The sequence below is a fragment of the Agelaius tricolor genome, unplaced genomic scaffold (genome assembly GCF_023055355.1).
Source record: "Agelaius tricolor isolate 1412-34295 unplaced genomic scaffold, bAgeTri1.0.p SCAF_28, whole genome shotgun sequence".
NCBI lineage: Eukaryota > Metazoa > Chordata > Aves > Passeriformes > Icteridae > Agelaius > Agelaius tricolor.
The window spans coordinates 9224217-9237257 of record NW_027269288.1 but is presented as its reverse complement, the minus strand read 5'-3'; the positions used below and the strand labels follow the sequence as shown (position 1 = coordinate 9237257).

The 13041-nt window shown below is 45.4% G+C and overlaps 1 protein-coding gene across 5 annotated transcripts in view; it reads right to left on the bottom strand.

Annotated features, from left to right (window-relative positions):
• Positions 1-13041, bottom strand: part of PUSL1 (pseudouridine synthase like 1) — a 20713-nt gene extending 7672 nt beyond the window's left edge. For 3 of the 5 annotated variants that reach the window (XM_071449081.1, XM_071449085.1, XM_071449086.1), the window contains exons 1-3: positions 11119-13041; positions 10215-10272; positions 2722-2909 (exon numbers count right to left, since the gene is read on the bottom strand). In XM_071449081.1, the coding sequence (XP_071305182.1) occupies positions 2722-2909; positions 10215-10272; positions 11119-11177 (305 nt within the window). In that variant the 5' untranslated portion in view covers positions 11178-13041. The remainder of the gene's footprint in view (positions 1-2721; positions 2910-10214; positions 10273-11118) is intronic. The other 2 variants (XM_071449082.1, XM_071449084.1) reach the window with 2 other exon arrangements.

Below are 13041 nucleotides of genomic sequence, written 5' to 3'. Positions count from 1 at the left end.
TCTCTGCCTTTGGAATTTAGTGAGGAGAAAGGAGCCAGGGCAGCCAAAAAGCCCAGGATAGATTTGGGACCACAAATGTCTTTATTTACTTTAAGGAAAGTTGGTGCTCTGGGGATTTTTGGCCTCTGGCTCTCAGCCCTCCCTGCCCTGGCTCAGAGCACAGAGGGAGAAATGAGAGTTCCTGGAATTTGCTTTGGGCCCAAATTGGGGTTCTGAGTGCTTCAAGATTTGTCTCCAAAAAATAAAATGTTGCCACAAAGATTTGCACAAACAATCCCAGAAATTGCTCCAGTGCCACAAACCATCAGGAGAAACGCAAATTCCATCCTCCAGGGTTTGAAGGAGGAGCCCCAGCCTCCTCCAAACACCAGAATAAAATGATGACATTTATTTCCCTCTGTCTGCATGCCTCCACAAGCACCCGGCCTGCCTCGAGCTAGCACTTGTGCGGTTCTGATTAAATAACCATCCTTTTAGGGAGGTTCTCTCACAGGAGTTTATTCCTGCTCACAGAATTCCTCAGTGCAAGCAGCTTTTCCTGTTGCAATTGTTCCTTTTAGCCAGGAATGGTTTTGTCCAGAATTTTCTCCAGCAGCTGCATTTCAGATTTCAGATTCCAAAGATTTTCTTTCTCTGCATTTCAGAGATCCCATTTTTAAATCTCATTTGCTGAGACCCCATTTTTAAAAATGATGGTAAATAAAGAACTGTGGCTTTTTTTTTTTTTTACCTTTTTTACATTTTTTAGCATTTCCAACAGGGCCTGAATTTTGAGATCAAAGGGAAAAAAAGCCCAAAGACATTTAATTAGAAATGGAAATGTATGAGAGAAAAAATCCTCCTGTTCTCTCCACCTCAAAGCCAATTTGCAGGAGGTGGGAGGAATCCCAGCTCTGCCCTGTCACTCAGAGAATTTTTATTGTGTGGTTACAAAACCAGGAACAGGAGGTGTGAGACTCCTACACTGCCAGTCCCACTCTGAGGGCAGCAGAACCCTCCTAAAACAGCTCCAAATATTCTGAATATATTCTCTGATTGAAATATTCTGATTTTTGGGGGATGGTGCTGGAATCTGAAATGCAAAGAACTCTCAGAACTTTGGGCCTGGAAGCCAAAGCTCAGAACTAAACCCAGGATTTGATTTCAGACCTTGGAAAAAGCTCCCAAACTTAGGTGTTAGAAGTGAAAATGTGGATTTATAGTTTAAAGCAGAGACAGGTTAAGGTAAGTAGAGAAAAATTTAAAATTTTATCTGAATATCCTAAGTCCTTTGAGCACTGAAGGTTCTCTCCTCTCCTTTAATCTCTTCATATCCTCCACCCTGAACTTCAAAAAAAATATTATTTACATGCAGGAATTGCTTGGATAGGGACATAGAGAAAAAATTAGAGTTTTAAGGTAAGTAGAGAAAAATTTAGAGTTTTATCTGAATATCCAAAGTCCTTTGAGCACTGAAAGTTTCCTCCTCTCCTTTAATCTCTTCATATCCCCCACCCTGAACTTCAAAAAAGTGCATTATTTACATGCAGGAATTGCTGAACAGGGACCAGTTTTTCCTGCTCTTGCAGTAAAACCAAGCCAAAATAAAGGAATTTTTTGCTCTGCACTTGTTGGAACCCAGGGAATTCCTCTGGCTGCCCTGGAGGGCTCCAGCCCCTGGCCAGGGGTCCCAGAGCCCCAGACCCCTGTGCCTTTGCTTTAGCCCTTGGAAAAAACAATTCCCAGCCTTGTATGAAGAATTGCAGGTCAAGAAAGTTTAAGCAGAATGACAGTGAATTTATCACAGGGTGAAAAATGGATTGTTGGGGTTTTTAGAATGGGGGTTCAGGGGGCAAGATGAGGGATCTGGGCATGTCCAGCCTTTCTCCTTCTTCTTCTTGGCCTCATCTTCTGGGTGATGGTGGCACTTCTGGATTGGTTTGGAGTAGGAGCTCACTGTCTAAAATGGGTGATAGGTATTGGGAAATAATTGTAAATATTGTACAGGTAGTTTTTAGGATAAAAAGATAACACCAGTGTGTGAATTTTTCATCACTCGGGGTCACCAATTGTGGTGGTGTTTGCAGGGCACCCAGGATGAGGGAAGAGAGGAGGATCTGACTCCATGTTTCAGAAAGCTGATTTATTATTTTATGATATATATTATACTAAAACTATACTAAAAGAATAGAAGAAAGGATTTCATCAGAAGGCTTGCAAGGAATAGAAAGGAATGAGAATAAAATCTTGTGACTGACCAGAGTCTGAGACAGCTGGATTGTGATTGGCCATTAATTAAAAACAACCACATGAGACCAATCCAAGATGCACCTGTTGCATACCACAGCAGCAGATAATTATTATTTACATTTTGTTTCAGGAGAAAAAGTCCTAAGGAAAGGATTTTTCATAAAACCTGTCTGTGACACAGCACCCAGGGGCAGGCAGAGTGCTTCAGAGTGCACCTCGGCTGCACAGGAGAAAAAATGTTATAGATAAGAAACAATTTTATAGATAAGAAAAACATTTTATAGGTAAGGAAAAAATGTCATAGATAAGAAACAATTTTATAGATAAGAAACAATAAACAACCTTGAGAGTGAGAAATGAAGAGCTCTGACTCCTTCTTTGAGCACCAGGCAGGGAAAAGAGACTTTTAGCACCCTGGGGTCGCAGTGAGCAGCAGAAGCCCGAGATTGTTGCAGTAAGATAAGGGCAAGGAAAGGGTTTTGACTGGCTCACCGGATGGGCTCGGGTCTGAGGTGGTGGTTGAGGCCCTGCAGCAGCTGGGGGCCGGTGAAGGGGGCCCTGCCCGGGCCCCTCTGGATGTCCAGGTGGGCGGCGTTGGCCAGGGCGTGCACGCCGCTGTCCGTGCGGCTGGAGATGTGGAACTTGATGGGAGCGCTGGGCTTCAGCTGCTCTGCTGCCTTCTGCAAGCAAACACCAAAAACCCAGCAAGATTTCGGCAAAAATTCACAAAAACTCAGTAATAATTCGGCACAAAATTCAGCAAAAAGTCAGAAAAAGTTCAGCAATAATTTGGTAATAATTCAGCCATCATTCAACAATAATTTAGCAAAAAATTCAGCAATAATTCAGAAAAAATTCAACAATAATTCAGAAAAAATTCAGCAATAATTCAGCAATAATTCAGCCATAATTTAGTAATCATTCAGCAATGATCCAGCAATTAATTATTCAGCAATAGTTTAGAAAAAATTCAGAAAAAAATTTGGCAATAATTCAGAAAATAATTGGCAAAAATTCAGCAATAATTCAGCAAAAATTCAGCAAAAAATTTTGTAGTAATTCAGCCATAATTCAGAAAAAATTCGGCAATAATTCAGCAAAAATCCAGCCATAATTCAGTAATCATTCAGCAAAAAATTGAGCCATAATTCATTGATGCAACAATGATCCAGCAATGATCCAGCAATTATTCAGCAATAATTCAATAAAAATTCAGCAAAAATTAATCAATAACTATATAACTATCAATAACAAATCAATCAATAACTCAGCAAATATCCAGCTATAATTCAGCCACAATTTAGCAAAAATTCACCAATAATTCAGCAATAATCTGGCAAAATTGTCCTCCTCCTGATGCCTTGTGAAGGCTGACCTAGGACAGAGACTGGACAGAGTTAAAGAATAAAGCAGGGATTTAGGAAAAAGATCTCCTCAGTGGATGCACCTTGGGCAGCACAAGAGCCCAGCCAGGGCTGCACCCGAGATGAACCAAAATGGTCCCAAAAAATGGATGATCAGTCACAAAATTATAACTTCTGCTCCATTTGCATCTTGGAGTGAATTGTCCCATTCCAGCCGCAGCCCCTGCAGTCCCATCCTTGTTTTTCTCTCTCCAGCCCACGCTGTTTGTGCTCCTGGGCTGAGATTTGGATCATTTGTCCTTGGTCCCCAGCTGGAGCAGGAATTGTTTTGTCTCCCTGCTCTGTGCAGAGCTCACCATCCCATAATGTGAACCCAGACCCACCCACTAAAGCAGCAGAGAATGTGAAAAATAGAAAATCCAAAACCTGAGGCATCACTCCTGCCTAACCACACCTTGTGCTGCTTCCAGAGGAGTTTGGAGTTACTGTGGGTTATAAAGAATTGAGGGTTTGGGGGAATTTCTCCTAAAATCAGTGATTTCTCAGCTTCTGCCCTGAAATCACCTCACACAGAGGATCCAAAATGCCATGAGAGCTTCCTTAGGGGGATAAAATAAAGTCAAAATAAACTAGTAAAAATTAACTACTATCTATCCTCTGCTTTGTGTCATGTGAGCTTCCTTAAGAGCACAAAATAAAGTGACAAATATTCATTTCTTTATCTGCTTTGTGTCATGTTAGCTTACTTAAATGCACAAAATAAACTGAAAAATATTCATTTCTTTATCTGCTTTGTGTTGTTGGGTGAGGGGGAAAAAACAGAGGCTCACCCATTTCAGCTCATTTCAACCCAAACCCCAGACAGAAAATCCAGTGAAAATTACTGCAGGGAAGAAGTGAAACATCTCAAAGAGTGAAAAACCACAAAAGAAGGCAGGAAACCAAAGGCATGACTCAAAATTTCCTTCTCCTTCCCATCCCCACTCCCGAGCACTGAACCCAGCGGTTTTTATTGGATTTTAATTTGCTACAAGAGTCAATAAAATTCAAATTGCTGACTCACAAATACCTTCCAGACTCCTGGAGGAGCAGCCAGAGCTGTGAGCTCTCAGAAATGTTCCATGAAAATGCACAGGGAGGCAGAAAAAAAACCATAACCAAGCTGCAGGGGGAGGCCTGGGAAAAAAACCAAACTGATTTTTCCCTTCCATTTGCAGTTCACGTGTGGTTACAATTAACAATGAAAAAAAAAAAAAAATCTGTATTTATCACCCCCAAGCAGAGAGGAGCAGACAGAAATGAAATAATTTCCTGCAGCAGACCTTGGCCTGTGCCTCAGCAATTTGTCTGAGAGCAGGGGCTGATTTTTAAGAGCGAAGTTTCTCCAGAGATGTTTGGGTTTTGCAGGCTCCTCCCAGGTCCCTCTCTCCACCCTTTTCTCCCCCTCCTTCCTCAGCAGACAAAAACCAGCCAGTGGAAACAGGAGCTGGGAGAGACAAGAGGAGAGAACATGGGAAAAATCCTTTTTTTTTATGGGTGCAGCACTGCTTAGGATCCCTCAGTGCATCCCAGCTCCATCTGGATCAGCATAACTCTGAATTTCTCCACTAAAAACCAGACTGGAGAGGAAAAGAGGAGCAAAGTCTCAAGTAAATCTGATTATTTCCCCTGCTCAGCTCAGCCAGCAAATCCAAAAAGGTGCAGGACTGGGAGTTTTCCTTCCACAAATGAGATTTTATTCGCCATCAGATTTTTCCCACCTTCCTGAGCATCCCAAGGAGGAATTTTACCATCAGCACCACCAAATAAATCCCAGTCTGTGAAGCTCAAAGCTTTGTGGATTTTTCCTCCAGCACAACAAAATACACCGATAATATCCTACCAACTATTGCCTCCAGTTTCAATTTTAATATTTAATACTTCATTCATTAATATTAGTCTTTATTATTTCATTTCTTTTGGATGAGATAGGATCTCCTGGAAGAGAGAACTTCTCAATTTCTCTTTGCAGGCAGCTGAAAAATGACCCCTTCACCTTTGCAAATATCTCCTGCCTGAATATCCAAAGTCCTTGGAGCACTGAAGGTTTCCTCCTCTTTTAATCTCTTATTATGTCCCACCCTGAATTTCAAAAAAAAAGTGCATTATTTACATGCAGGAATTGCTGGATAGGGACCAGTTTTTCCTGCCCTTGCTCTCTTTCATCTGAGGTTTGGGTGCTGCTCATCCAGATCCCAGTCCTGTCTGGGATCCTCTGTGCGTTCCCAGGGTGGGACTGAAGCAGGAATTAAGATTTCACCCAGCTAAAAAGAAAAATGAAGAAGATAAAGGAATAAATGAGCCCTGTGTGTGCTCAGTTCACAGCTCTCTGCTCTCTCCTTTAAGCCATATTTTTAATTTTTTTAAATTTTCTTTTATTTAGCAGGTGCTATAAACACTGAAATCTTGTCTTTGGCACCTGCTGGAAGCCTCTCACATCTCACCCTTCTGAATTTATCCCAAATTTTTCCACCCAGCCACATTCCTGGAGCAGCCAGGGTGGAAGTTTATCCCTCAGACACGCCAGGGATGCAGGGGAAGCATTAATTGCATTTAGCTGCTGTGTCCTGCTTCATTCACTGAGCCTTCCACAGTTGGAATTACGCTGGAATTTCCACTGCTGGCTGCCAGAATGATATGGATCCACATTCCAGCTTGCTTTTATTGCTCCCAGCTCATTTTTCCTCTCATGCTGATGAACATCAGCCATGGCAGGGGAGCAAAAGTTCATCCACTTCCCTTCCTGAAATCTGAATTTAAAAAAAAAAAAAAAAAAAAAAAAAAAAAAAAAAAAAAAACATCCTCCAGATTTTCCATTGACCTTTACAGGCCAATATTGGGAATGTTTTGGAAAAATAAATTTCTCTTCCCCTAGATGGGTCATGGTTTTATCCTCTGGACATAGAGGCTGCAGAGCCCTGCCAGGGAGCTGCACAATTTATTAATTACAGTGTTCTAATAATTAATAACATGCAAGCTGCTGATTGTAAGTCATGCCAGCCTCCCTGACTCACTGGGTGCTATGTCAGCTGAAACTAATTAAAAACCCAGCTCGTTTGCAGTTGGATGGATGAAATGGAAGTGAATGCCAGGAAGGACAGGCTGAGAATGTGGATTTTGTTAGAAGAGAAGGTTTCCAAAGCAATCTGCCACGTCACTGGGATTATTATCAAAACAGAGGCTGAAGATGACAGTTCTCTTTGTCTGCTTGAAATTCTTGCTCTTTTTTTAAAGGATGTGGGGAAGGAGGTTGTACCAGAGCTGCCTTGCATAGTAAGGAGCTGGTGTTTCTTCTTTCTCTCTCTCCTCCTCCCTTTTCCTTTCACGAGGAACAATTTCTGCCCTCAGCACAAGGCTGCTGGCCAGAACAGGCTTTTGGGAGGGGAGGATGAGTTTGGGCAGAAATTCCCAACAAAATGAGAAATGGGAGATGGTTCAGGCAGGTCTGAGAGGGAACTCTGCAGATCCCAAACAACAGCAAAAAGTGAGATCCTCCTTTACAGCAGAGACATTTCTAAGAATTGAGACAGAGCCTGAAGTCCTGGATGTGAAAATTTCCATGAATTACTGGAGGGAGCCAAATCACAGAGCTCCAACATCAGAGGAAACGAGGCCTGGAATTTGCTTTGGGCCCATGTTGGGCTTTCAAGACTTGTCTCCAAGAAATAAAATGCTGTCAGCAAAGTTCATCCCCCTCAAAAAGAGATGAAAAGCTCCTACAAGAGACAGAGCATGAAGTCCTGGAAGTGAAAATTTCTGTGAATAACTGGAGGGAGCCAAATCACAGAGCTCCAACCTTCCAATGAGGGGAAACGAGGCCTGGAATTTGCTTTGGGCCCCAGTTGGGATTCCGACTGCTCCAAGAAATAAAAGTTTATCCCCTTCAAAGGATGAAAAGCTCCTACAAGAGACAGAGGATGAAGTCCTGGATGTGAAAATTTCTGTGAATTACTGGAGGGAACCAAATCACAGAGCCCCAACCTCTCTGTCAGAGGAAACGAGGCCTGGAATTTGCTTTGGGTCCAAATTAGTGCTTCAAGAGTTGTGTCCAAAAAATAAAATGTTGTCAACAAAGCTCACACCCCTCAAAAAGAGATGAAAAGCTCTTATAAGAGACAGAGCATGAAGTCTTGGATGTGAAAAGTTCCATGAATAACTTGAGGGAGCCAAATGAGAGTTCCAACCTCCTCCTGAGGGAAAACAAGGCCTGGAATTTGTTTTGGGTCCAAATTGGGGTTCCAAGTGCTCCAAGACTTGTCTCCAAAAAATAAAATGTTGTCAGCAAAGCTCACACCCTCAAAGAGAGATGAAAAGCTCCCACAAGTATCTCTGGACTAAACCAAGGCTCCATTATCTCCGAGCAGTTGCAGGACTCTGTCACAGAGCAGCACCAAGAACTAAAAAAGCTTTGCAATGACACAGGTCTGTTCAGCCTCAGCCCAAACTGACACAAAACCAACTAACCCATCCCAATTCCCACAAAACAGCTGCTGGAACACCAAGTCTGAACCTCCCAGGTTATTTGCTCGCAAACAAATGGCTGAACATCCTCAGAACACAATAACGATCTCATTAGAGCTTTAATTTTGCCCTTCTCTTCGCTTGCCTTCCTGGCTTTGGGGAAAGCAGTGAAGTTCAAGGCTGCAGAGAAAAGGAGGAAGGAAGAGAAATTCCTGCAGGCCCCAGAAGTTTTCTATTAAAGCTGCTTTAAGGCTTCCCATGTGGTTCCAATAGACACAGCAGTGCCCAGCATCAATAGCACCACATGAAAGCACCGAGCTGGCCTGCAAAGTGCTGATACTGGGGAAAAGGCAACACCAAATAAGCTCATGTTTGTCTTTTTCTCCTCTTCTTTTCTCCCCTAATCACCCTCCCTACCCATCTGCCTGCTCAGACACCACTGGGATAATGCACAACAACTGCTGGGCTCACCCCACGCCCAGAGCCTGGGGCCCTGCACGGCTCAGAGGATGAGATACATGGGATAGAAAATCCTTTTTGGGCTCTGCACAAAATTTAGCCACTTTCTCTGCCACAGTCTCGGGGCAGGAAGCCACATGAATGTACCCTGAGAACTCTGATTCCAGCCATAATTCCTCACACTTTCCTTTCGAGTTGATGCCTCAGGTTTGGCTTTTCTATTCTCCAGATTCTGTGCTGATGCCTCAGGTTTTGGATTTTCTATTTTTCACATTCTCTGCTGCTTTAGTGGGTGGGTCTGGGCTTCACATTATGGGATGGTGAGCTCTGTGCACAGAGCAGGGAGACAAAACAATTCCTGCTCCAGCTGGGGACCAAGGACAAATGACCCAAATCTCAGCCCAGGAGCACAAACAGCGTGGGCTGGAGAGAGAAAAACAAGGATGGGACTGCAGGGGCTGCGGCTGGAATGGGACAATTCACTCCAAGATGCAAATGGAGCAGAACTTAAAATTTTGTGACCGATCATCCATTTTTTGGGACCATTTTGGTTCATCTTGGGTGCAGCCCTTGCTGGGTTCTTGTGCTGCCCAAGGTGCATCCATTGAGGAGATCTTTTTCCGAAATCCCTGCTTTATTCTGTAACTCTTTCTAGTCCCTGTTCCAGGCCAGCCTTCCCAAGGCACCCAGTGAGAGCAGCAGGAATTCTGAGCCCCACAGAGCGTGGGGATGTCCTGCCCTTGTCCCTTGGCGTGTCACCAAGGCTGCTCCTGGACAGCTCTGTCCTCCACACCAGCAGAGAATCCCAAAGTGCTGCCATTTGGGTTTTGGGTCAGACAGACTGACCACAAATGGGAACTGAGTGACAAAATGTGCTCTGAATCAACATGAATCAACAACCTCTTATCTTCCAAGTCGGTACAACTTTCCTTTTGAACCCCATGATGCTTCCAAGACAAGAGAAATAATTCACCTTCCCTTTGATTCCTGACTCAGCAGTTCAACAGCAGCTTGTAATTAATTTACAATTTAAATTCCCAACTGCACCACCACACTCAGGTGACCCATTTTCTGCTCCTGGGTATAAAAATGGGGTTTTTTCATTCCTGTTCACACTCTCTGCCAGCCCAAACAGCAACCTGGGGTCCTCAAACCATTCCCAGATCCAAGGGAATCCCTGGGAGCAGTGCAGGGATAACAGGATCATGGGTTTTTTTCCCCTGGCATAACAGAACTCCAAAAAAAAAAAAAAAATGGAAGCAGCACAGAACAATGGACATCCTGCTGTGCTTTGTTAACAAACCTCTGTCAGGAACATCCTCCCCTGGGAGGAGACAGCATCCAGCTGCTAAATCCATGAAGGAACTGGACATGAAACACAACTGAGGCAGTTTTAAGGACAAGCCACAAGTCCTAACAAAGCTCAGGTGGGCCAGCACCTGATAAGGTTCTCAATTGAGCAGTTCTGGGCTCAATTTTAAGTCTCTTTGAAGGGTTCACATCTTTTTAAGGTCAGAATCTGCATCATGACATCATTTTAGGGATTTGGTTTTGAACTTTGGAGTGTTTAGCACTCTGCCAGTTTTATTGAGTGTCCATCTCAAAATAATATTTACACCTGTGTGACCCTAAAAGCTTCATTTTTATGACAACAGGACCTACCTCCAAATAATTCTGGACTCCAACCAGGGCCTGATCACTCTTGGTCTCCATAACCCCACTGCAGAGCAAAACAAATATGATTTATTGATGTCAACATTTAGGGACTTGACAGAGCCCACCAAAAAATTCAGGACTTCTTGGGGGACTTCTTGGATCTTCCCACAGAACTTGCAGGGACCAAACACTGAGGAATGGGCAGGGAAAGTGCCTTATTGATTATTAAATTTATTAAAATCTAAATTATTAAAATTAAAAGCGGTTATTTTCCAGAAGGGATGTTGGAAATAAAATAATCCTTCAAATGTTCCTCTCTGGACTGGCCCTCGAGACAGAGGCTAACAGGAGAATAAGGCAGATAAGTTAGTTTGAGATTATACTATTTTAGGGCCAGGAGTTGGTTGCCAGTTGGAGGCCAGGACTTGTGAATGTCATAAATTGACTAAAGGGCCACAAGGACAGTTTGTGATGAACTTCCTGCTCTATCCTCCTGCCCCAGCCTGAGACAAACTTCCCTTCTCCTCTTTCTGCCTTGCTGGTTTGATGCATTTCCTGCCTGAACCATCCCTTTTTCCGTGCACAGCAAGGTCCAGCTCTCACCTGCTCAGGAAGGGGTTAATCTCTCACCTGGACACTGTTCTCATCCAACCCTCATCAAACTCTGCCCTCTCCAAGCTCTACCCCCAAGCTCTATCCCCAAGGTTTATCCCCAAACCCTGCTCTCTCCAAACTCTGCCCTCTCCAAACTCTGTCCCTAAACTCTCTCCCCAAGCTCTGTCCCCAAGCCCTGCTTTCCCAAACCCCGCTCTCTCCAAACTCTGTCCCCAAGCTGTCCCCAAGCTGTCCCCAGTCTCTGTCCCCAGCCCCGCTGTCTCCAAGGCTCCCCGGCGCCAGGCGGGGCACGTACCTGTACCTGGTGCCAAAGTACTGAAAGAACACCAGGTACCGGGCAGGGGCACCGGCCATGGCCGGGACCGGGCACAGCCCCGGGCACACAGACCGGGCACGGAGCGGGCCGGGCCGGGCAGCGCCGCCCGCAGCGCCGCCCCTTCCCCCGGCCGGCACCGCCGCTTCCGGCACGGCGCGGAACGGAACGGAACGGAACGGAACGGCGGGAACCGGGAGAGAGCGGGGCGGGCTGCTGGGGAACGGGATGGGATCGTGGGAGCCGGCATGGGCTGCTGGGGAACGGAGTGGGATCGTGGGAGCCGGGATGGGCTGGTGGGGAAAAGGATGGGATCGTGGGAGCCGGGATGGGCTGGTGGGGAACGGAGTAGGATCGTGGGAGCCGGGATGGGCTGGTGGGGAACGGGATGGTCTAATGGGGAACAGAGAAGGGCTGGTGGGGAACGGAGAAGGGCTGGTGGGGACCGGGGAATGGGCTCAGGGGACCGGGATGGGCTCGTGGGGAACAGGGAATGGGCTCAGGGGACCAGGATGGGCTGGTGGGGACCGGAGATGGGCTGGTGGGAGATGGGACCTGCTCATGGGAACTGGGACCTGCTTATGGGGACCTTGGATGAGCTCATGGGGATCTGGGATGTGCGGTTCAGAACCTGGGGTGTGATCATGGGAGTCAGGATGTGCTGATGGGATGGGAACTGGGATGTTGTGCAAGCATCAAACCCCTCTGGAGCCCTGGGCTTCACCTCAGCTGCTCCTCAGCTCTCCACTGTGCTGCCCGCAACTCAGTTGGATGGAAGAAAACAATAATAATAAAAATAATAATAATGTATTGATTTCAGCTAAGAAAACACATAAGGCAGGGACCACAAGAGATGCTCCAAGGGCTGGGAGAGCTGGGAATGGTAAAAACCTGGAGAAGAGAAGGCTCCAGGGAGACCTCAGAGCACCTTCCAGGGCCTAAAGAGGCTCCAGGAGAGCTGCAGAGGGACTGGGGACAAGGGACAGAGTGACAGGACACAGGGAATGGCTTCCTTGGAGTGGAATTCCCAGAGCAGCTGCCCCTGGATCTCTGGAAGTGTCCAGGGCCAGGTTGGAGCACCCTGGGATGGTGAAAGGTCCCTGCCCGTGGCAGGGGGTGGGAAAAATGGCATTAAACATCAAATTCCACTTCATTTCATCCCTGTTCTGTCCATGGCTGGGTGAGGTCTCCTTGTGACATCTGTCAGGGCCCCCTGGCCTGTTGATTCACTCATGGCTTCAGTTTAGAGGTAGGATTTTCTTCAAACATGGGATTTTCACGTCAGGCCCTTCTCTCAGTTCACAGAAAGTTCATGTGAAACCATCAGTGAGCGATGTGGTTGCTGCTGCTGGGTCTGTGGTGCTGGGTGGGTGGAAGATCAGGATTAATTAACCTCAATTAGCCACACCACAGTTTGTTGCCTGTCCTGTGGCAATGGAATTCACCTTCAACTGGACCCACAAACCCAGATGTGCTCCTTCCCCGAGTGATTCCTGCAGATTTATCCCCTGGCTGCTGGCAGCAGCAAATCCACTGCTTATGGAAAATGAAAAACTGGATTAAGGAGGGACAGGATTGATGCCAATCCTGCTGCTGGTTATGGAATTTTACCATTGGATTGGGTTTGTTCTTCCTGCCTGGAAATCCTGCCTGGAAATCATGGAATGGTTTGGATTGGAAAGCTGAAATTCAGCTGTTCTGGAAATCATTGAATGGTTTGGATTGGAAAGCTGAAATTCCTAATGGCAGGTGAAAAAAAAAGTGGGGGGAGAAGGGATAAATCCTAATGGCAGGTAAAAAAAAGGGGAAAAAGGTGGATAAATCCTAATGGCAGGTAAAAAAAAAGGGGAAAAAGGTGGATAAATCCTAATGGCAGGTAAAAAAAAAAGGGGAAAAAGGTGGATA